The sequence below is a fragment of the Squalius cephalus genome (assembly GCF_949319135.1).
Source record: "Squalius cephalus genome assembly, chromosome: 7".
NCBI lineage: Eukaryota > Metazoa > Chordata > Actinopteri > Cypriniformes > Leuciscidae > Squalius > Squalius cephalus.
In genome coordinates, this window is record NC_137128.1 from 44,059,497 (window position 1) to 44,085,670 (window position 26,174).

General features: G+C 36.0%; 1 protein-coding gene and 1 long non-coding RNA gene across 4 annotated transcripts in view; both read right to left on the reverse strand.

Annotated features, from left to right (window-relative positions):
- LOC307161906 overlaps window positions 1–26,174 on the reverse strand; it is a 642,191-nt gene that overhangs the window by 560,662 nt on the left and 55,355 nt on the right. The gene's annotated exons all lie outside the window — the stretch shown is intronic.
- Window positions 1–26,174, reverse strand: part of ankrd12 (ankyrin repeat domain 12) — a 61,808-nt gene that overhangs the window by 18,491 nt on the left and 17,143 nt on the right. For all 3 annotated transcript variants that reach the window (XR_013821813.1, XM_079876827.1, XM_079876826.1), the window contains exons 2-3: window positions 2,250–2,363; window positions 958–1,108 (exon numbers count right to left, since the gene is read on the reverse strand). Coding sequence is in view for 2 of the 3 variants with exons in the window: in XM_079876827.1 (XP_079732953.1) it covers window positions 958–1,108; window positions 2,250–2,309 (211 nt within the window). In the remaining variant the exon portion in view is untranslated. The remainder of the gene's footprint in view (window positions 1–957; window positions 1,109–2,249; window positions 2,364–26,174) is intronic.

The window sequence follows — 26,174 nt, forward strand, 5'->3', positions numbered from 1 at the left end:
GTAACTGAAATAAAATAAAACAAATATTAGATTAACTTTAATTTTCAATTGTATTTCAATTAGTTGCAAAGGGCAACATTTCTCATTTTTAAGCTTATGTTTCTAAAATTACTAAAGCACATAAAAAATGAATAAAACAAAGTAAAATTAAAAATGAAAATAAAATCTTATTCAAAATATTGATAAATACTATTATAGTATATAAATAATACTAAAATAAGGGTAGGAGGTATGACCAAAATATTTTATTGTTTGTTTTGTAAAAGACATTTTTGTCATGGTATATATATATATATATATATATTTATATATATATATATATATATATATATATATATATATTTTTTTTTTTTTTTATAAATATACATTCCTTTTTGAAAATGGCGGGTGTCTGTGTTTCGTGCGTTCGGCCAATCAGCGTACACTTACGTCACTGATAGTTCCTATAGTTCTGGTTTAGACCCGACTCAGAAGTAGGAGCCAATTTAGTTCCCCCAAAAGGAGTTCCTAGAACTAAAATCGTTCCTAGTTCCTGCGGTGCGAACACGCCAAAATCTTCCGCCAATAGTTCTAGGAACTATGAAAATGTTCCTCTGATGCGAAAACCCCCTTTTGTCTTCACATAATGCAACTAACCACAGAGCTGGGACTAAAACAAGAGGTTTAGGCTCCATGTAAAGTAATGACAATATATTTGTATCATTCCCTTGTATGTCCCATGTTCTGATTTTCTATTTGAGGGGAAATCTATTGTGTTTTTGAACGAGACCCAATCTTTCGTCCATACATTCGGTGAGGCTGGCTTGACTGTTACATAACACCCTCAAAAACCCCCCCAAAAAAAATCCTCTAGTACAGCATGTACAATAAAAACAAGTCCTAAAAGTGACAGGAAGGGGGCAGCAGTGAGACACAGATACAAGCTACTAGAACTTTCACAGCTAATGCAAAACTGACCCGTGTCGGAGTCCCGCTCCTCGTTCCGGGGCGGACTGACGGTGAAGGAGAGCTTCCGTTTCATGGAAGACTTAGACTTTCCCTCTTTCCCCAGGATTTCACTCCGATCCAGCTTCGGAGTTTTGGCAAACGGAGAGATTTTCTCTTTACTCTGAGAGAAAGATAGAAACATACACCTCGATATTTAATGGAAGAACATACTATCAGTCAAAAACATGTTCTGTGAGTAGACTTTTAGACCTGTACCACAATTTCTACTCGTATCACATAGTTGCTGACTCCTTTTAAGACCTCATGTGACAGTTGTTGTTAATGGTCGTGTTATGGTTATTTTTTTCTATTCTTTTAATTTACTTTTGTTTTTCTTTACTTTTTTCCCCTCCTTGATGTGTATAAAAAAGTAAAAAAATGGCTTAAAAAAAATACAAAACATGTTTTGTGTAACGTAGTTTGCACAAAGCCTTGATCTTAATATAATAAACTGTTTCATAACAGTGTAAATACACTAAAAATAAGACTAAGATCTTTTGAGCAGATCCTATTGATTAAATGAAATATTCAACTATATATAAAAAAAAAACTAAACATTTGATAAATGGAGAGATTTTCTCTTTACTCTGACAGAAAGACAGAAACATACACCTTGATATTTAATGGAAGAACATAATATCAGTCAAAAACATGTAATGTGTAATGTAGTATGCACAAAGCCTTGATCTTAATATAATAAACGGTTTGTGTAACAGCGTAATCACACTAAAAATAAGATTAAGATCTTTTGAGCAGGTCCCATTAATTAAATGAAATGTTCAACTATAAAAATAAATAAAAGAGCCACTGCCGACCCTAATGAAATTACTAGCAAGCGGTTAATTGTCCTGTCCTCATCATATGATAAATACACATAGGATTAAAAAAAAATCCTGTGTTTAAAAAATATTTTAAGATGTAAATCATACTAGTTTTTTATTTAGAAAAACAAAATTATAAAGTTAGATGGCAGAAAAAAATACAAATAAATATACATTTTAATTTTAAATATAATTTTAAATATAATAATAGTACTACTACTACTACTACTACTACTAATAATAATAATAATAATAATAATTATTATTATTATTATAAAATGTTGTTGTTGCGATAATACTAAGTTGCGATAATAATAATTATAATATTATATAATATAATATAATATAAATATTATTATTTTTTTATTCATAAATAGCTTAAATCTTTTAACAAAGCTAAAAAAGGTACTGGATAGAATATTCCGGAATGATCCGACTCACCTTCTTCCCCGCTGTCTTCTCCACCATGGCTCCATCTCGGTCCGATCCTGGTTTGGCCATGGTGCATCTTATGACTAGCTGTGGCAGCTACGGCTCACAGATTTCATCATGGGCCTGAAACACAAACATATGATGCAAATTAGAACTGATACAACACTGCATTTCAGTGATGAAACATTTGACTAAATATGAATACAAAAATTAACGTATGACATTGGTGAACATAAAATATCATCCAATGTTACGGTTGTTTAATAACCAGCATTGGATACTGGAACCAAATTATATTAAGACTTACTTCATATAATTTACTTTGTTCTGTGCTAAGATTCAAAAGTATCCAATTAGCAAATAATCAATGCATCTACTATTTTTGATACATGTGCAATTCCAGATTGGAGCTTTAGTGTGAATACTGGAGCCATAGATGTTATAAAATAATAAAATAAAATAAAATAAAACCCAATTTCCAGAAATGTTGGGACATTTTGTAAAATGCAATAAAATCAAGATTATGTGATTTGTTAATTCTCTTGAACCTTCATTTAACTGACAAAAGTGCAAAAAACATATTTCATTGTCAGTGTAAATATAAAGACATTTTGAAAGAAATAAAATTAATTGTTGTCTAAAATAAGTCAGCCAACAATTCTAATTCAATTTGTATACAAGAAAATACTGAGCATGTGCAGGTCGAATAATAATCATCAGCATTATGATTATTACTGAATATAGTTTTAGTAGTGAATATGATCATTTGTGAATGTTTTGAGTATTAATCACAATGCAAAACTGCTAATGGAACAAGAATCAAAATTTCCCCACAAGACACTAAAGCATAAATCTCAGGAACTGGAAGAAAAAAAAACCAAAACTTCAACTCTTGACAGCATCGAGGAGAAAATCTCTTCACGAACTAGAGAGACTCCTTTTCAAAAGCTGCGGGTCCAAAAATACATATAAAACGCAATCTGTCAGCGTAAACCTCTGGGTATGGAAAACAACTGTGAGACGGCAACAATCATTCATCTCCGAAAGTCTCAGATCTGAAATTGTTAAGACAAGTCAGGAATAGTTTGGCAGTTCTCGACCCGGTTTGACATGTCAATTCAAAGTGCACCGAAAGCACAAAAGGCCACAGGAAATACAAGAAACCTTCCAGAAACACATTCTAAGGGTTCTGATTGGTTCTTAAATGTGACCAATAAACAAACATCCTGGCTGCTTGAACAAAAATAATATTCAGGAAAAGTCTAATGAGACGGGTGTGTGTTTGGAGCATGTGAGCTTTATTTTCCTGTTTCAGAGGTCATCCAGTGGGAACAGGACTTATGTTCAAGTCTGCTTCAATCCTTGACTGATTACAGCTCATGTGTGTGATACATAATCAAAAACGACTGACAGAGATTACAACTAGTACTGTGGCGGTACCATCAGATGGTGATACCACAGAACAGGTACTGTATGATTAACATCTGCATATACCATGGCTAGGGGTTAGGGTTAAACTGCCAGATATATCACAATACAGATCATTTTTTGTTATTATCTCGTAATTTTTTGATAATTTAGCTTTTTTGTAAATTTAGTTTAACAATTCAAATAAAGCCTCCCTGTGATGTAAGTAAACAGTCGTGAAAAGTAACAAAAACATATTGCAAATGATAGCTAAAAATAAAAATAAATTAAAAAGAGACATGAAATAAACAGGGTTTTAAGTTTTTCAGGTGGGTCTATTCAATTCAATTCAATTCATTTCAATTCAATTCAGTTCAGTTCAGTTTAGGGCTGCACCATATTGGAAAAAAAAAACACATTGCAATATTTTTTTCCCAACGATATATATTGTGATATTGCGAGCCATCAATCCAGGCTAAAGTCAATAATTACCATTCCATGATATTAATAATTTCACTAATAAACAAACTTCATTACAAGTGACAAAAAGGTCACTTAATATTTTATCCCAAAATTAGAACATATTTCTGTAAGAATTCGGTGAACGTTCTACGCAATCCAACGTGGCGGCGCTCTTAACAGATGTTTGTTTGTTCATTAGGCTATAGCCTAATTCCTCAGAATAAGTAAAAAATTCTCTATCGATACTGACTCGCGATCTTCGCAGTAGTGAACACGCCGGAGAGAAATGCACATTTCATACAGTTTTATTTTGTTTTGAATGGTTATTTTTAAAAGTAGAGATTTCTGTAGATAATAGATATATTTAGATAGATAAGCTACGGGTTTCGGTTCATGGATGATAGCTTAAGCTGTTCAGTCGCTGGCGCCTCTGTGTCGTGATTATTTATTGTCTGCTATATTAACTTTTTATTTATTAAATCCAGGAAATTGGATAATGAAACACTGATTAAAATTAAGATACAATTAATACAAAACGAAATTCGTTTTAAAGAAAGGCTTTGTGCTTTCTGTTTGAGGTCTCTGTGAAAGTTTTAAAGCAGTTCTTTTAGTGCCGCATCAGAACTGTCACGTAACATTGTTTTTTCCTCATAAATGCGAACACGAAAAATAAAAGACAAAAGACTTTTTAAAAAAGACAACCATCCACAACTTTATAACACTCCAGGCAAAGTACCTCTTTTTGGTCAACATCCTCCTTTTTGGAGCCGAAATAGTTCCAAATAGCTGATTTTGATTTTTGGTACGAAATCATAATTTTTTTTGCGGCGGATCCTCTTCGTCGCCCATTTTTAGCTATAGAATTGCCAGTGAATGTTGGCTGTGAGCGGTGAGCAGCGGCACAGCGAACCAATCACTGTGCAGGCACGCGAAACGTGCAAATGTCACCGCAGCAACAAGCCATACAACAAACTCGTGTTTACTGTGTGCTACCGTTCTTTTAATACACCATGAGTACTACTACCCTTCACATCGCATGTTCCGGCGATGTGACTATCGCTCATGCGCACATCGCGATGTCGATGTTAAAACAGAATATCGTTCAGCCCTAGTTCAGTTCAATCAACTTTATTGATCCCACAAAGGGCAATTAGTTAAGAGCAGCATGTATACAACAGTACATAACACAAATCACTTCACACACATTAACATACAACCTTCAATCAATATTCAGGTAAGAAATAGGCCTAGTACAGAAATTAAAGTAATCAAATGTACAATAACACTTGATAGTCTTCTTCGCAAAAATATAAATGTAGATTAATGCTTACAATTAAAGCTACAAAAATATTCAGTCAAGAGCCGTGAGTGATTCTCTCTCATCTTTTGTAGTTTGATTAACATGACAGGTTTATTAGGCTGCTGTCACTTTAAGAGCTTATGCACGGATCCAATATACTGTTACACAACGTGCGTTTTCTGTCAACTATTTATTTTCCAAAACGAACTATATTTACCTGAATACTCGGCAAGACAGACATTTTATGTATTTGACCGTTAAAACGCAATAAGCCATGAAACAATAAGTCAATGGTACTCGCAAGCTGTTTTGAGAGGTGGCTTTATATGAGCGCTACTTTTATTGAGTAGTGGTGAACGCGCTTTAGGTGTGAGCGCAAAACCTACAGGAATGACTAAAATTATGCACAATACATAATTTGTACCCCTTGTACACAAAAGGGGTTGTACACAAAAAGTACCCCTTGCCGAAATTCAGGTCAACACCAACACTGTTCATCCGGAGCGAATGAGACGAGTGAGTGAGCGGAGGCGGGTCGGGCGTGTCGCCGTCGGAGAGAAGAGAGTGAGAATGCCCAGCTGGTATCGGTGTATCAATACAGAAAAGGATAAGTTTAAGATATTCCAGTAAAGATATGTTTCGAAGTATCGATATTTTTGACAACACTATTTTTTCATTGACACTGACAGCCAATCAGAACCATCCTGTTTTAAAGCAACAAAATACAAAACTGCAGTGCACTTAAAATAATCAGAACTTTATTGTTCGCTAGTGTGGACACTAATACTATTAAATAAATAAATAAATAAATAAATAAATACTAAAAATAAATACTATTTAATAATCAAAATGATCAGCAGCGCTGGTTCTTTGAGATACATGGTATATAAACATTTATGTGCACTAACTTGCATTAAAGAGTTCAGTAATAAAGCATTTATCTGCCTATATGTTTACTAAAACATCTTATTAATAATTTCCCAAAATAATAACAACAACACATTTTACACACAGCTGTATTGAAGTCACATTTGAGTTGACTGAAACTTGGATCTCCACTGTTGCTTTATGGCTACAGTAAACCATGTGTTTTTGCATCAACACAATCTAAAGAGCCTAAAGAACAAGGAGGCGTTTCCATATCAAACCAAGCTTCGTCATTACATTTGTTCTGCAATCAAAGCAACAAACGAGAGAGTCAACAATTAGAGAGCATCTGATACTGGCGGCCGGGTCTCTTCTGGATGAAAAGCAAATCAGCAGAGACCCACAGACCTAAACAATACCTTCCCCGATAGACTCGTGATGCGAACAGATGAACACAGAGCAGAGGCTCCTGGGAAAGAACATTTCCACGACACCTGACACCCAGTGGGACCGAGTAAAAACCAGCTGAGTCACTCTCTCTGAGAAAAAAAGAGGCGGTGAGGAGAAAAGAGCTGCAGTGTCCGTGTGTGCATCATCAGTGTGGGACAAATGTGTTACAACTACACCACAAGATTTCCTGCGCTCAGTGTTTCAGCTTACAACCGTGACACACAGCCTCTTAAACCCAATAATCCATCCGTCTCTGAAGTTTCACTCTCAGCGAACAAGTTATAACGGGACTAGTAAGCTTTTTAAAACCAGTTTAAATCATGCTCAAACCAAACCCATTTAGAAATAAGCCAATGAGTTCAATACAGTTTTTAAGACGAGTGCTTTTTATATGATCTACAGCCAATATTAACATTTTTAATTAGTAAACATTGCAATTTCATAGCCTATATTTGTGGATTCTCCTACACCGTTTTACCTTGCATAACCCAGAAGTCTCACTCATGCATGTATGGCACATTATTCATGCATTAGTGCCGATAATTTAGACCTTTATCATTTGAGTAGTCTATAGATCTGAATCTGATTACATTTAGCTGAATTTTTTACATTAAATTATAAAGGCCTAACAGTGCACCCTAATGACCAAATGATGACCACTTATTGAAAGGTAAAACCATTAATTCAAGGATCACCTTTAAATGTGCCTTAATTATAGCAAATTGATGTAAAAGGGCTTCACACTGTGCATGCAATAATAAAAGTAGCACTCAAAATCAACATTTATGACCCTCAAACACATAACCAGTAAACAATTTACCATGATTAACAACAAAGTTGTTTACAAAGGCAGTGCACGTTATTATCCTGCAATTGAAACAACGTGCACTGAAGAGGTTTTACTTTCCCAAAGCAAACCTATACTAAAGTCGTCTGCCCTTCCCATGTCTGACAACATCCGTTTTGAGATTTCACCCAAAAAATGAAAAATTCAACACCAGGAAACAGCGTTCATTGTTTAGTGTGCACTCCATGTAGTCGTCAGCATTAATATTTCATGGGTTTATTCCCTCTGAAGTTGTGTTATCATGAAAACCCTCACACATACACAGGCCTAGCATCACGAAGAGACGTCAACGAACTCCGCAGTCACGATTACAACGCTCTGTTTACATCACCCGAGTCACAAAGCAACAATCAAGGTTATTCTGGAAAGTACACGCATGGAGGATTGTACCAGTGCAAGTAAACTGCCAACTATTTCAGTGAACTTTGGGGAGGCAAATGACTAGGTTTATTCCTGCCACCGAGACACGAGACGAAGGCAAAAACAGGCACGCAGGGGCCAGAGCCAGGGAATGGAAACACAAACAGAGCGCTCGAAACCCTCCAGCGTGTGACCTCGGACTGCCGTCTCCACTGGGACACCGGCAGTGGAACGACTGACGGCTCTGATTTATTCTCCCCACCAGCCCGACCAACAAAACCACCCAGTGTGGCATCACCACGTCTACAACGGCACAGGGCTTTGTGTGTCCTCCTGACCCAGGCACGGACAAATAAACGGCTTTGAAAAAGTGGGAAAAGGAAAGAAGAACAAATTTTATTAAATGGATTATTCCAATATTTGGACATCAGTTTAATTCAATATTAATGTGGTAAGTCAGGGATCATGCATCTCACTCGCATTTGGAATTAAAATAGATCTGTACGAGTGTAAAACGTCTTTAGGTGCACGTGTACGAGTATAAAAAGTCTTAAAAAAGTAGTTTTATGAAAATTAAGGCCAGAAGTGTTAAATAATATAACAAACGTTTTAAATTTGTAGACGGGAATCGTGGTCTTAATCTGATTATTAAACTTCGAAATGCAATGATTTAATTAAATAAATGAGCACTGCACGTTTCAAAGTAAAAATGTGGCGCTCTACAGGAATACTGCACATTTATGTCAGCGAACTGCATGATCTATTTCTTAGTTATTATTGGTATTTTTAGTGTATCTGGCATTTAATTCAACGTAAACTCTTATCTTTTGTCTGAGCCGTCACAGGAAGGAAAGACTAAGAACATTATTTAACACATAATATTCAAAAATGTACATTTTATTTGTATCGGCACAATTTAAAATGCCTATAAATTATATATAATTATTAAATATAATATTTAAACGATAGAATATTTCAAAAAACGTATTTCTTGTATTCTAATTAATGTGTAAATGTCTCCCTTCGTTAAAGGAAAACACATTATTTGATATATTTTTCATTGCGCCATCCTTGGGAAAAACTTAAGCATCGACGTGTCTCATTTTGGACACGTCTTCCTCTGTATTTTTGCATTACTTCATATTTCCATGTTGCTTTTTTATGTTCTAATAGCGTAAATCAGTCCTGTCCGCTGATATCTGTGCAAATATGTTTACAGTACGGCGAAAGGACAGGCAGAAAACGCTGCAGTTGAAGACCGAACGTAATCCAGCAGCACAGCGCTAAACAAACAACAGGAAAACTGCAATCAAATCTTCAGGGTAAACTGTTTACCAATGGCCAAATATTCTCTGAACAGTCACAAAAGCTGCCAGGACTCGAGACACAAAGACAAATCAGAGCAGAGGCAATGCGTGCCACTTCCTTGGTGGCCATGAACATTAAAGGGATAGTTCACCCAAAAATGAAAACTCTTGTCAGTAATTACTCTCCCTCATGTTGTTCCAACCCCTGTAAGACTTTCGTTCTTCTTCAGAACACAAATGTGACCCTGGATCACAAAACCAGTCACATGTCGCACGGGCATATTTGTGGCAATAGCCAACAATACATTGTATGGGTCAAAATTATCCATTTTTCTTTTATGCCAAAAATCATTAGGATATTAAGTAAAGATCATGTTCCATGAAGATATTTAGTCAATTTCCTACTGTAAATATATAAAACATTTATTTTTGTGAGTGAATGCAACACAATCGCCAACATAAATGGACAACTTTAAAGGAGATTTTCTCAATGTTTCGATTTTTTTGCATCCTCAGATTCCAGATGTTCAATAGTTGTATATCGGTCAAATATTGTCCTATCCTAACAAACCATACATCAATGGAAAGCTTATTTATTCAGCTTTCATGTGATGTATAAAGCTCAATTTCCAAAAATTGACCCATGTGACTGGTTTTGTTGTCCAGGGTCACAAATTAAGATATTTTTGATGAAATCTGAGAGCTGTCTCACTCCTCCATAGGCTTCTATGTTATCGATATCTACCATCCCAGAAAAGTTAGTAAAGATATCGTTAAAATAGTCCAAGTGACTCAACCTTAAGTTTATCATCAAGAGTCGAGAATACTTTTTTGTGCCCTTATTCAACGATTAATTTTCTTCTGTATGGGCCTCTGAGTGAGTTCACGTCGTGTAACAACATGAGGGCGAGTAATTACTGACAAAACTTTCATTTTTGGGTGAACTAACCCTTTAAGGCCAGAAACAAGTTTGCCGGTGCAAACATGAATGCGAAAGAGAACGATCGATATATTGTTTTTATCATTTGAGCACAGCTAAGGGATAGTATGCATTACCATTCATAGTCAACCATTTAAGACAATTAATTTGATAACTGCTGCTTTGGGGAACTGCATGTTTGCTCAAAGTTTAGAGGATTGCATTAACTTACAAGTTACACAATTTTACAAAAGGCAAGGATGGAAAACTACCTTTCTTCATATTTCACCATTTTGAATAAAAAGACATCCACTTATGCTTCATGCATATCCAGTACTGTTTGTTTTTAGTCTTGAGGGCGATCTAATTTGTTGAGTTTGAGTTTATTGAGTTTATGAGTTTATTACTAGTTCACGCTAATGTCCACTACAACACCTGTTACAACCACGTTGAATTAATTGCAGTCTGACACATTTTGGAACGCAACAAAGTACAAAAATAAGTTTGCGATAAAATACAAAACTTATAATGAAAAATTAATCATTAACTCGCCATTCCAAACATCTTCATTTCTTCTGTGGAACACAAAAGAAAATATTTAGAAAAATGTCTCTTTTGTCTATGCAATGAATGTCAATTGGGACCAATCAGTAGCTAAGTCTGCATGCAACCAAATAATCCATTAGCAATTGGATTGATGGCTGAATTGAACTGAAAAGCCTTCACGCCTCAACTGATTCGATTCAACCCGAAATAAAATTTTCGCTTGGAAGGGGTGGTATAGACATGAAACAATCAAATTAAGCATGTAAAGACTTGTGCTACCATTTCATTAATCAGATTTATATAAAAAATAAAATAAAACAAAAAAAACTTGAACACATGTGTAGTGCTGTGATATTTTCACATCATCTTATGATGAATCTGTGCAATATATTCATTTATGTCTCACAAAATGGACATTATTAGCTAAATATTTGCTAAAAATGCTCTTCTGAAATATTTCAGCTTTCATTTTAGATATGACTTGAAGGTCATGTTGGGCACTGCATATGCACTTTTATTTTTGCAATGCATGCATGTAAACATAAGTGAATCAGATTGACAGAAATTTCAGAATCTGCTAATCAGATTGGATCAACTCCAACTGACAAAATGTGAGCATGTTAACAGAGTGAAGAAAGAAAAGTGCAAATAAAATGACAGAATTGTCATAACTACTAAAGAATCTTTGAAATAGACAGTGAAATTTCTGTGAGTGCCTGTATGATGCCGCACACACACACGGTACATATTATCCGTAAGAGTCCAAAATCCCCAAACCATTTATGTTCACATCTGCTATTTCATCAAATAGGAAAAAAAATTCATACCCCTGGACCATTTTTTAATAATAAAGGTGCTGCTTTCCTCAGCATGCTCTGCAGTGCTATTCAACCTCTGCAATGCATCACAAGACAATATAAAAAAAAATAGAAAAACTAGTAGTGCATTTCTAATATAACCATCACGTGTTAAAAACGGCTTCATTTTAACGTGACCCCATAAGTACACTACAGCGGCACCTTACTTGATTAATTGCTTTTATAAAAACTAATAATGAAAATATTAAAAACACAAAAATTCATTAAAGAGTGATTTTATTTAGCAAATTCGTTAACAGGCCTCAGTACTCAAGAGGGCAATAGAGATTCCTTCAGATGCCTGTGTCATTAAATCGGATGTGCTATTATTCCGGCATACCTGAAGGAAGTTTAACTAATTTTAACTAACTGGCTCAGCAGGATTCTGCTCAAATTATTGCACTGAAAGATAAGTGAACGTAAAAGAAGATAATATATGCTATGGAGACTTTTGCAGCAATGCTGAGAATGCAAAGCAAACTTGCAATGCATGCATGTGAACTGGAAGTATCTTTTTAAATGGTTAATTTGTTGACAATCGGAAGTGTATAAAATTATGCAGAGTCACTGATGATTAATTTTATTGATAACACAGGCTATATTTTATCAGAGCTCCTGCTTGTACGTGACATTTTAAAGACGACGCAGAGCAATGCAATGTGAACCGCAACCCTTTCAGATCCAAAACTAAATGATAAGATTACAAAATCCAGAATAAAAATCCATTTTAAAAATTCATATACATAAAGACTAGCAATTTAATTAAATTATTTCTGACATGTGCAAGCCCACAAAAAAATCTGTGCATAAAAAAAAGCTTGTTATTCACAAAGTTTTATAAATTCACAATCCATTCCACACAATACTGCAGATTTTCCATAAAATCAGTGCAAAAATAAAGAGAAACTCTGCAGTATGTATGAGTACCAGTGCTTTTTTAGTGGAAATTTGATCATATTCTTCCATATTTATTTACAGTGTAAATATCTTTCAAATATACTTTCAGTACCATGGTATATTTCAAAGTAGCATGGTATATGATCCCTGTACCATAGTACTACCACTGCAGTGTTTTTTATAATGTATAAAGTCACAGTTTGCACAATTACTCGACAAATGAAATTGCTGGTGTTAGACAGAATTTTCCATTTCCCTTGAAAGAACATAATAGATTTGTAAGCTATTGTCCGATACAGTAAAGCACACGGTTTGCACAGAATACAGAACAGAGGACCACAGTGAAAGCAATCATAGCACACGCAAATCTCTGTAATGCGGCCTCTGTTTACTTACGGAGGGGCTGGCTTTTGTCCGTCTATAAATACTGTAATAAACAACATGATTACTGCTGTTAGCACTAACATATTCACTTCTAGAAGGGCAGACCCAGAAACGACCTTCCCAAAATGCTTTGGCTTACAAATGGACACAAGCACACCACATATACAGGGTCTGAAGCGTTCAACGGACAGCGTTATTGCTCGATATGCTTGGCATTTCACAGAGGAAGTGTTGCAACAGAGTTCAGCCGAGTGCTAAAGATCTGCTTGGTGATGCATTTGGAGTGATGGAAAGTGTTTTTTGTGTGAAAAGAGATGCAACAAAAGTGTGACGTCATGCCTGAGTTGGTGTTGTGCTAAATCGAATAGCATGCTATACCAACCATGCTAAACGCAGCCACACTGCAGGTCTAGGTATAAACGTACAGGGAGTAAAAAAAAAAGCAAAAAGCGAGAGGCCTTTGAAATGACACGGCTCGAATGTTATTGCAAAGACACACACTCTTAAAAGTCCCGTGCATGAGTCACGGACAGCTGCTACAAATGAAAATCAGGAAACACATCGAGTAATGGATCCGGCAGACACACAGTAAAGCTTTCTATAACAGAAAGATACAATCATTCTACTTCATGCTCTTCTGACTACATGCAGCAAAAGAGTGCTTTTCTTCATAGTAGGAGTCATGTTATTTAAAGCTGCAGTCTGTAATTTTCCCTCTTTGTCGCCATCTCTGTTCGAAATCTGCAATCGCATTTATTCGCGGAATTATCAACTTTACGCGGGTTGTGCCTCGGCACTAGCCTGGTTAAAACCAGACCATTCTCAGTAGTAACTGAGTTATGGTCTGGCAAAGCTCCATAGACAAATCATTTCCAAAGGGGCGTCACCAACGGACGTCGCTCAAATGCCTCTGGGCGCAATTGGATAGACCTAAAACCAATCAGAGCGATCGTCATCGTGTAAAGCCATATGCTGCGTCCCAATTCGCCTAAGTTACACTACGCCATAAAAGTATGTACTCTTTTTGTGAAGAAAAGGTATTTCCTTTTGAATGTGTAGCAAAAAAGCAGGCAAGCTTTGGGACATACTACTTCATCATCTTTATCGGACGGATCTGTCGCGTGCATCCTGTCACGTAAACTGCCCTGTCAATCATCTTGTCACAGTTAAAATCCTCTATTAAATCTATTTTAATTTCCTACCGTTTCGGAGAGAAATGTAGTAGCACGTTCAACTGCCAGTGGGTCTTTCATGGAGACTGTCCTCATGTGTTTGCAATTTGAATATAATAATGCATTTAAAAGTTGAACGGACGTCGCTCAAATGCCTCTGGGCGCAATTGGATAGACCTAAAACCAATCAGAGCGATCGTCATCGTGTAAAGCCCGCCTCAACGTTTCTGATTGGTGCCGCGATTTCTAGGCCATGGAAATGGGCTTGAATGAGCTCTTTGCCAGACTACTTCTCGAGCAAATCTGAATTTGCCGGAAGTTGTCTGGGTTTTCCCAGGCTACCTCGGCACGGCACAGCACGGATTAATCCAATGTTTTGAGGAGAATGTGCGGCTGTCAGTCGAAGTATAAAAACACTGCAGTGGTAGTACTATGGTACAGGGCTCATATACCATGCTACTTTGAAATATACCATGGTACTGAATGTATATTTGAAAGATATTTACTCTGTAATGGAAGAATATGATCAAATTTCCACAAAAAAAAGCACTGGTACTCATACATACTGCAGAGTTTCTCTTTATTTTTGCACTGATTTTATGGAAAATCTGCAGTATTGTGTGGAATGGATTGTGAATTTATAAAACTTTGTGAATAACAAGCTTTCTTTTTAATGCGCAGATTTTTTTGTGGGATTGCACATGTCAGAAATAATTCAATTAAATAGCTAGTCTTCATGTATATGAATTCTTAAAATTTAGGGTTTTATTTTGGATTTTGTAATTTTATCATTTAGTTTTGGATCTGAAAGGGTTGCGGTTCACGTTGCATTGCTCTGCGTCGTCTTTAAAATGTCACGTACAAGCAGGAGCTCTGATAAAATATAGCCTGTGTTATCAAAAAAAATTAATCATCAGTGACTCATGCATGATTTTATACACTTCCGATTCTCAGGAATCCGATTGTGGATACTGGCATTCGCAATCACAGATTATACTTTTTGGAAGTATGACCAACATAAGAATTTACACGACAAAATGTCATCTGAACAAGTAACATCCACTGACCAACTAAGGGGAAAAAGGCATTGCAGTAAATCGCGCTGATTAAATCTAACGATCGCTTATCATATCACGTCAAATCGTGCAAATTATACTTGTGTTCTCAAATTGTTAATGTTAACAACATCAGAATTGCGCGAGTATATTTAATGCCCTTCCGATATTATCCTTGTTTTCACATGGGCCCGGTTGCAGTCTTTTTTTTCTGTAGCCACTCCGAAGTCCGAAGTCTTTTGCATTTTACTAGGCTATAAATCTCCACCTCCAACATCCTCACACTCATAGCCTACTAGCCGAAACTCCTTCTTTATGTGTACAGATGTGACGTAATGACGCAAAGACATGCTCGAATTTCCAGCGGAAATCCACCAGTACCACTGGAATTAAAAACATTATTACAAGCTTAAACATCAAACATTAAATTAAATAACTGTAATATTACAATGACTTAAACATCCGAGTTGATTGTACTTATATATATTTATGATCAGTAAATGAGCTCTTCACCAAAAAGGAGGTTTGTTAGATATACTTTGGGGACAAATTTGTTTTCAGAAGTGAGCTAAACTAAAGTAAACCCACACAAACACACACACACACACACGTTGGACGGCATGTGAACAGGGCCGCGTGGAACACAGTAACCTGAACTAGCGACTGCAGAGGAGGGCAGACATGCTAAGAATAGAGTTTCTACACAAAGCATTTGCTCACAGCGCACATGTGGATGCTATAAAATGTGTATTTTGAAGTTGAGTAGTAGTGAATAAGCACTAATCTAAGAGTGTGTGGGTCTAAATGAGACGTCGACCGAGTCATACTTGCGAGGGGAATTTTTACAATGTGACATTTTTTAAATTTGAATGACGTCGTGTTCTCAGTTTCATATTCAAAATTACAAATACATGTACATGAAAATCTGAAACACTCATGTATAATGTACATATTCACACATTCAGGGTTGCTGTTAATATTTTATTTGACATTAGAATATATGATACGTAATTAATTATTTATAGAGAAACAAATAAAGTGTAATATTAAAATAAAACTAACAACTTTCCAAGGTTGTCAAAAGACTGCGCATGCTATTGAATAATGTTAATATTGTCACATTGATCCAAGTAATTCCTACATTTTATTCTTGTTGAAAATTCTGCTTCATTAGTAAAATGTAAAATGGGTTGCAAATCCAGATCCAGATTTTAAAGGTTTAGCTAATTGATATGTATTGTAATGCGGTAACACTTTTCAATAAGGTTAATTAAAATGAGTTAAGGCATAGACAATACTTAATACTTTGTTCAGCATTTATTAATGTGGGTTAAGTAGATTTTTCTACATCTAATAATACAAGTTGTATAAATTAACATTTAAGGTTGGTGAACAAATATGAATTATAAATGAACAATAGAAGGTTTATAAACAACATTAACTTAGATTAATGATGTAAAGAATATGAGTTCAAGACAACTAATGCATTAACTAATATTAAATGTAACCTTATTGTGAAGTGAGTAAAACTCGGGTTTATGACTTTTATAGTTTAATCTAAACTGACAAAATAATTTGTTTGTACGTTTTTAAATAGACTGAGGAAAAAACTAATTGTCTGCAGTGGTTTGGGTCTTCACATGCTATCAGAATTATCGTAAATATGAGTTTCCTAGTTAAAATTTGGACATGAACACCCTCTTAATTTGTATTTACCAATGGGAAGCTCGGGATAATTTTAATACCCAAGTTCCTGCCGGGTTGGGCAGGGCATAAAGGATGGTGATGATGTTACGCTAAACATAATTTTAATATAAAGGCCGGGACACACCAAGCCGATGGACTGATTTTCCCAATAAATAGGAAAGAATAAACCTGGTGTCCTCCATGATTCCCATTCTTACCGACAACAAAGCACTTGAATGAGACGAGCTCATAATCACGACTTCAAAAGTGGTAGGAAATTCCTGATAGCATGTAAAGGCAGCATTAAATCTCTATTGCGGTTTTAAATGTGAAGTCAAGCTGTGATTTGCTACTACTGAAGGTCACATGACTACACCATGCTTCCAATTACAGGAAAGCATTTTCCATTCAGGCATTTACCAACACACACCACACACTAAAACATGAACACAACTCAGACACACATAGAGACTCCCATCCTCTCCATCTCATGTTATTTTACAGTGTATAAGTGCATAAATCACACACAGAATATTATACACAAAATGAAAAATGTGCAAAAGAGATTTCAGAGCATCTTTAGGGAAACCGAGAGTTGCAAACACACTCATACACCCCTTGCAAGCTTTCATAAAAACAATATAGGCTGCTCACAGCTCACGTCTCAGGCCCGACTGCTATAACAACATTGTCTAAATGGCCCGCTGTCATTGGCCCAGTAAATCTGCTCCCCTTCCCCCAACCTTCTGCTGAAATCATACATCAAATAAAAAAATTAAAAGATAAAAATACTACAATAACAAGAGCTCCACACAACTGTGGCTCGTAATCCCTGATCAACACAACAACATCCGCAGCACAACCTCAAGAGTGACACAAATGAACATCAGTATTCAATACACCACAGTGGAAATATTTCTGTGCCATAAAAACATTTCCATATTTTTTTCTTTTTGTTTATTCTAAAACACTTCAAAATGACAGACCACAAGAATATTGTAATCAGTGGACAAATGGAATAAATACACTGAAGACACACGCACGAACACACAACTACACTGATTTTTTTTTTTTTTAAGTGACTAATTAAAAATGATCTAAGTAAAGGATAATGTTTACGTTCGTGTCGGGGTCCTGATCACCTTGTCGGGGTTTATTCTGTGATAACTGGCTGGATGTACATTATCCCACTTATTACATGGCTATTTGCCACATAAGTAAATAATTAGACATCGAAATATTTGATTGGCTCTTTAAATGGAAAGCTTCCACGGAGAAAGCAAGCAGCAAGTTCAAACTAGACAGGGATACGGGACAGTCATACCACTTATAACACAGTATTTCACCACATGAATAATTATAGGGATAAGAAATATTGATTTTTTAAAATTGTACCTTTGTTATCTTATAATCCATTACAGTGTACAAAACAATAGTTGCAAAATGGCAGCAGCTGCGTTTGTATGAAACAAGAGAGAGCGTGTCCACGATACCGGATGACATAATTAAATATCTGTACACAAAATATTGATTTGACTGCGTTTTAATATTTTATTAGCTCACCAAACGCAAAACTTCCACAAGGAAAAAACATTCCCAGACCTAGAAAGCATAAAGCGCCAGCTTCAGTAACCCGGATGAGCCTGTGTTTTCTGTTTTTAGCGGTTGTTATCGGGAAATAACATACCGCTTGATTGCAAGATTGACCAATCAGAATCAAGTATTCCACAGAGCCGTGTAATAAGCAGATATAACTATATAGTAGGCGAAAAACAGTATGTGAGAGGAGCAGTATGTCCGAATTCAAAGTCATAAAATGATACACTGAAAAAAAAATGTGTAGAAATAACTTTCACTCAGAAATTGCCAGTAAATTTCACATTGGTGAAATTTCAATTCACCAACCAATGTAAGTTTGATCAGAAAACTGATCAGAGAGAGAGAGAGAGAGAGAGAGAGAGAGAGAGAGAGAGAGAGAGAGAGAGAGAGAGAGAGAGAGAGAGAGAGAGAGAGATATCACTGGAAACTAGCGAGATCGCAAAACGAACATGATAAAAGCAGCCGTTTGTGAGCATTTGTGTTGTTCACTTACAGATTAAAAACCTAAGCATCAATGTTTTACCACAGTTTTATCATAATGAATTAATCTGAGTCAAGATTGCACAGTCACACAGAAATAAAGTGGTATTTACCGTTATTTTACAAAAGACGTCAAATACACGTACGTACTCATTCAGTCGTGTCTGTTTCTGTTTATTTGTAGTCACAGAACAGTATGTTCACATCACATTTAGCAAGAATGATCATTTCTACAAACTTTCCACCAAAAACACGACTTTAGCACGCTCTCCAGTGACAGTCCCAATACATACACTTCTATTTTCAGTCAGAGAAACAGAGGGAGCACCTGAAAAACCTGGAGTTGCTGACATGCGGAGCTAAATATGAATGTCAGACAGTCCGGCATAAAGAGACGAGACGTACTGAGCTACTGACAGATAAAATAATAAATTAGGGCTGTCAATCGATTAAAAATTTTAATCGATTAATTGCATGATTGTCATGAGTTAATTAATCGCACATTTTTTATTTGTTCTAAATGTACCTTAAATTAATACTTTTCAAGTTTGTAATACTCTAATCAACGTGGGCATGGATAAATATGGATGCTTTATGCAAATGTATGTTTATTATTGAAACCATAGTCAACATAGAGCATGAAGACGAGACATGTTTCAAAGGTCATAGATGTTTTTCAAAGAACTTGTTCATGTCTCTCTCTGTGCCCATTTTGATGAAGCTAAATTCTCAATAAAACTGTTTTCATTGGTATATTTTACTGTTTCTGTTGTCAAACAACGGAATGAATATGAAATGGTGACTGAAACGCGACCCATTAAGACATAACCAGCTCTCCCTTCCAAGATGTTAATCTGCACAAAAATCCTGATAATCGAGCCGTCGTCTGATGAAATCAAATACACATAAGATAAACACAATATCTGTTTTGCGATTTCGGCTATACTTGCATGTAAAATTAGAGAAGCAACATCATATCTGTGTTTAACTGAATTAAAGCGCTGCTCTCTCCAGCGCGAGACGCAGAGAGAGAGAGCGAGAGAGAGAGAGAGAGAGAGAGAGAGAGAGAGAGAGAGAGAGAGAGAGAGAGATGCTGGGAGAGCAGTACCGGCGGTACCGGTAGATTCTCAGAAACTAAATATGGTTTGGGCGCTTTGTTGAAGGAAAAAAAAAAAAAAAAAAAAAAAAAAATCGCTAAATGGGTCTGCAATGTCGCTAAGTTGGCAACACTGTGTATCTCCATTTCTCCAACTAGGTTTTGGGCCACGGGTCAAACAGAAAATACGCGCTGCGTTAATCGAGCGTTAAAAAAAATAGTGCCGTTAATATGATTTTGCGTTAACGCGTTATTAACGCGCTAACTTTGACAGCCCTATAATAAATACATGATTGTGAGTGATAGCCTATTACCCTGGTAATCCAGAGTTCTCGCGAGAGCACAAGTTGAATTTGCTCAGCTAGTTACTCTGGCATCGAGTAATGATGCTCATTAAATATGCCCTTGTATCCGAGCTGCACCAATCACATCGGGTTATCTGATATCGGCGGGCCAGAGGTGAGCTAAACAGATGACGACAGCGCTGTGACGTCGAAGTCATTAGTAAACATTGCAAGATGGCTATGGATGAACACCAGTTGTTTGAAACGGCTTTGGCCGCTACAATGAACGAGTTAGACTTGGCTTTTTCTCTAAAAGAGGAACAGAAGACGGCGCTCGAATCGTTCCTTTGCAAGAAGGGCGTTTTTGCTGTTTTGCCGACCGGATACGGCAAGAGTCTAATCTACCAGTTAGCGCCGCTGGTAGCTAAGCGTATGGGGCTTGTTGAGATTGGTCGTAGTGTTATCCAATTGCGTGCAGTGAGATTTTCAAATGCATGCTTGGTGCCGCCCCTCGAGCTGGCCGATTTTCATTAGTCGACGCCAGACCATTAATCTTTCAGATTTAGGTCTGGATTTCCAGGCTAATAGCCTATTATGCATATGCATTATAACTGGCCAAAACAAGTCATCTCAAGAGCGTACTAATGAAACCTTAAAATGTTACCTACATAAGCCCTATTCGCACGGGATTAGTATTACCTGGTGACCTCTAGTCATTTGTAATAATTGCGGAGGTTGTCTGTGATCTTAATCCCGTGCGAATCGGCCATGTTTGTAATTTGTAAAGTAAAAATTCCCTGCAAATGACCTACCATATTTCCCCGAACACCGAGGAAATTCAGACGTGGGGGGGGGGGGGGTAATTTCTAAATCATACTTGGTCCCCAGATAATACTAATGAAACAGTTCGATCTTCGTTTTTGCAGTTCTCTTTTCTACTACAACATTCAACCTTATTAGCTTGAATGCACCAAAAATGATATAAATGCACCAATTAGAAAAAACTAAAACTCATCCAACAATGCTAAATGCAAACAATAAAATGAAACTGTATGATGCATAGTTCAGATAGCAAAATAAACAGGCTATTCAACATTTAAAAGGAGAAAATGCTTCCCATATTTTTTTTGTTGACATCAAAGAGTGTGCAGAAAAGTGTGCAGAAAGAAAAAGAAAAAGCAGAAAATAGTATTGCAATTTATGATTATATTGTTGACAAATGAGCTTGAATGAAGGAAAAACAACAAAACTGCATTACTAGAGATAATAACTGACCGCGAGTCTTTGCCAAAGCACTGTGCACAGGGGAAGCAAAGGGTTAACAGACAGAAAACCGAGCGCTGAACTTCCTGATCGGAGGGCATCTGAGAAAGCTTTAAGAAGCCCGTGGCCTGCTGCTCAGTATGTAGGTTAATGACCACAGATACCCACGCCACACAGAACAATGCACCTTTTACTGCAGATTACACAGCGACAGGGGGGTCGGCCGGCAAGCCGAAGCGAGGTGGAAACTGGAATGACGGGGCAACGGTGGGGAGAGAGAGAGAGAGAGAGAGAGAGAGAGAGAGAGAGAGAGAGAGAGAGAGAGAGAGAGGGGGGGGGGGGGGAGAGGGATTAGCGCACAGGCTAGTAGATGAGTGTTGGTCTTGCTGTGGTTGTGTGGTTATAATCAGCTTCCTACTAGAGGTCAGGCTGATTACACGTCGAACTGTACAGAGAGGCTCAGACAGACAGAAACAGAGACGGGGAGCATCATTTGGGAAGGGAATTTAATAATTCTGTCTCTGATTCAGGTTCCTTAATAAACAATTTACAATGATTTAAAAATATGAAGTGTTATTTTACATTTCATTACTTCAAATGAAAACCACTGTTAGTGGTTCTTACCTGAAAAACCTGAAAAGCACTGTTTCGTTTGTATGTTTGTTCTATTGCTCATTATTTAATTATTTGCTCTCATTTGTTTACTTATATCTAAGTGTTTACTCGTCTTTAATAATATTTTAAGTTTATATCAGTTTGTTTGCATCAAGTTTGTAGCTGTGGTATAAAAATTGGAATAACATTTTTTGAAATTTCTGTATCTGTCATATGTTTATTTTGAGGTTGCATTTATTTATTTATTTTCTATTTTAATTTATTATTAGTTTTTTGTGGTGGGATGACAAGTTAAAAAAAAAAAAAAAAAAAGGCTTTACAAGAATCTATTAAAAATAACTAACTCATACGGTCCGGTGGCTTAGCGATTTGGGGGGAAAAAATTGATGTTTCGGTAACATTTTTATTTAAGGTGACGTAGTTATACGTTAGTAGCCTACATGTAATTATAGTAATAACAGTAAATTATGTACAACTACAACTAACCCTAAACCAAACCTTAACCATAACTCTAAAACAAGAGCATGTCATTAATATTACTCAGTACTTATATGAGTAAGTACAATTTAACTACGTTCACCTTAAAATAAAGTAACTGATTTTTCTGATTAAAACTGATTAAAAAAAAGGTTTGCTGTCAAAAATTGTGTGAGTAATGACATTAAAATATGAATCAAAATGACATTAAAATATGAATTACAATTGCTATTAATATTATTACTATTGTTAATGTAATATTACTAAATAAAATATTAAAGATATTACAGTAATATTAGTATTGTAATTTTACAATTGTAAAAATGTAACTACTTTTCATTTATTACTTAAAGCACACTTAACAAACAGCAAAAACTGTACAATCAATAATAAAAAAGAACAAATGCACTAATTACAAGTATAGATAAATACAATAAAACAAAGTTACAAATAAAGTAAGGTCTAACAGTATTATTCAGGTACAGAAATGTGTAAAATTAAGTAAATAAGTGTATTGAGTGCAATTAACTGTAAAATAACACTAATCTATATTTCACTTGTACAGTGAACACTATAATCTTTGGTAAAGCTGTGTTTTATTGTTTGATTAATATTAAAGACATATACAGGAGCACCCACAGTGCCACGTTTCACTCTGAAACATGCAGCGCATATATTTATTTAATTGAATCGCAGGCTTTGTGGTTTGATAATTGCACTAATCCATATCATGACTTCGCTTTTATTTAATCATGCAGCTTGGTAAAATTGTGAATATCGTAATGATTTTGATGTGCTTTTCATTTCGCCATTAAAGTTTCAAATGAATCAATTCTTAAATTACATTCACTAAGAAACATCCACAACTTTTCATATATGAAATGTTATAGTAAAAGAAAGATACTGGTAAATATTCTTGTTTATAATACTATGGCCCGGTTTCACAGACAGGGTTTAGATTAAGCCAGGATTAGGCCTTAGTTCAATTAGGGCATTTAAGTGGCTTTTATAAACGTACCTTTGAAAAAAACATTACTGATGTGCATCTTGAGACAAAACAATGGCACAAATATATTTTAAGATATGTCAGTGCAAGTTGCTTTCCGTTAAAACAGCTCAAACATGCATTTTAGTCCGGGACTAGGCTTAAGCCTTGTCTGTGAAACTGGGGGTATGTATTTTAAATTAAGTCAACATAAATAAACATTATTGAGTGAAAAATAGTCTTTTTAAACTATTTTTTACTGCCTTTTAATTCTCGCATTAAATATTTTACTGAATATACGGAGAAGAACTCAAAGAGTTCTGGAAATGAGAGTATAAGAGTTCTGGACATGCAAACGCAGTCTTGCACAGGCTTAAAAACCAGTGCAGTCCGACCCAATGACTCAGCTCAACGCAGGGTGAAGTTTGGGTGAGTCACAAACGCTTTATAGGGAGAGATGATGATATCCCGCATTAACCAGACTCATGGGAATGACCCGGATTGCAGCATCTGCTCAGACCTCTGAGAATACAACAACAAGAATGAGAACTCAATAATAACTTAATTGTAATATGTTTTAATTAGAAAATGCATATTCAACTGCTTTCAATGCAAGACTGAAAAGGCAACGTGAACAAGACGGCACAAACATTATTCAACAAATACAATGAGCGAGCATCATTACTGAATTCAAAACCCCTGACATCTGCTGTCAGAATATGTCTAGACAGGGTCTGAAAGGTCAAAGGGTCAAACAATGCCTAAACAGCATATAAACACTAAAGAATAAACAGGTCAATGAAGGATTCAGACAAAAATCTGCCTTTTCCACCAGAATGGTTAGTGTTCTGGAGCCAGGGTCTGTTTTTGGCCAGGCGAACTGGAGCCGGTCGTGAACCGGCCGCGCGTTTCTACAGACTTGACGAACGAACACTGACGTAATGCTGTTGTGTTTTGTCTACCTGAGTAGAGTAGCTGATCTTTCAGTCCCAGAACCACCTTTTCTGCGCTGGACACGTTTCTGCTAAAATGCTATACGGTTGCAAAAGTACAGTTTTTGTTACTACACTAGATTCATAATCAACTAATATGGGATCTCCTTACAGAAAAGTAAGATGCTTTAATTTTGTTTTGTTGACAATGTCTGCAAATGTTATGGATCGCGATGAAAAACTGCAGTAAATACAAGATTGCTTCTGTCTAACATCGCACTCGTTGCCCAACTGATAAGAGCTGCCACATGAGAGACATCAAACGGCAAACTAAACAGAAGTGAAACAAAACCATGCTATGATACTATAGAAGAACAATGGTACTTTAATAAGAGTAGAATATTAAAATTTTCCCTATAAAAAATTGTTTTTTTGCACGTTTATGTTTTACTGTTGTTAATAAAAGTTAATTTTATCTACATCTCAATTCAATTTAAGCTACATTTCCAATAAACAAGCATGTAATATTATTAGTAACTGCACTTATTAATGTAAAACAATATTAATTTTATGATTAAATTCACTTTATGATTTAAAATCCCCCCAGCAATACAATCACAGCCCCTTAGATGTTAGTCAAGAGCCCTGATATATCAATATATGACTGTACAGAAAACAAAGCTGTAGTAATTATTGTATTTTGATGGAAACTGGAGAATTTGAGAGAATTTTACATGGAAATAGAAAACGGTGTTTTGACGGTGTTTGACATTTCACTGCCAATTAAAAGAAAATAAAACATTTAAAAGAACCAAAATTAACCACCACATCAAACAAAGATGAAATAAAAACATTCTCATTGTTAAATATGAGCAAAACAGACAGCATTCCTGAGAGCAAAGGCCTCTGGGATTGAGCAAGCAGTGTCTTGAGGTCGGCTGCTGCTTCCGCTCTATTCACTATTCCGGCTCTTTCAATTTCAAGTCTGTTCACCAGCGCTGAAATGTGACTTAAACCCGTCAGTCAAAAGCGACAAATCTTTTATTCCTCTTTCCTCTGAGCCTCAGTTAAAACACAGTAATCCCATATTGCTGCCACACTAAGAACAGGATCATGGGTAAAGACGTTAGATATCCACATCTGCCTCCTCAGTCCTTTTCATCCACATATCCAATCGCATACATTTCCTTGCCAGAGAGAGACAGCAAATGAATATTGCCCAGCTCTGATATCGTGCCAAAGCCTTGTCAAAATTCTAGCACACTTAGACCCCTAAACAATCCTATTGGCTGAAAGAACTTTGAGTATTCCATTGAGTGCCTGATTATAAATACTACAGTATAGCTTGTTGATCTGTGTAGTTTTTACAATCAAAATGCATCAATTGATGACTTTTTATAGGCTATTGCACATCTGTATCCTATATTTGTTTCGGATGATCTTAAAAACCTTTGATTTTATCATAATCCATGTTTCGATGGATGGATGGATGGATGGATGGATGGATGGATGGATGGATGGATGGATGGATGGATGGATGGATGGATGGATGGATGGATGGATGGATGGATGGATGGATGGATGGATGGATGGATGGATGGATGGATGGATGGATGGATGGATGGATGGATGGATGGATGGATGGATGGATGGATGGATGGATGGATGGATGGATGGATATTTTGAC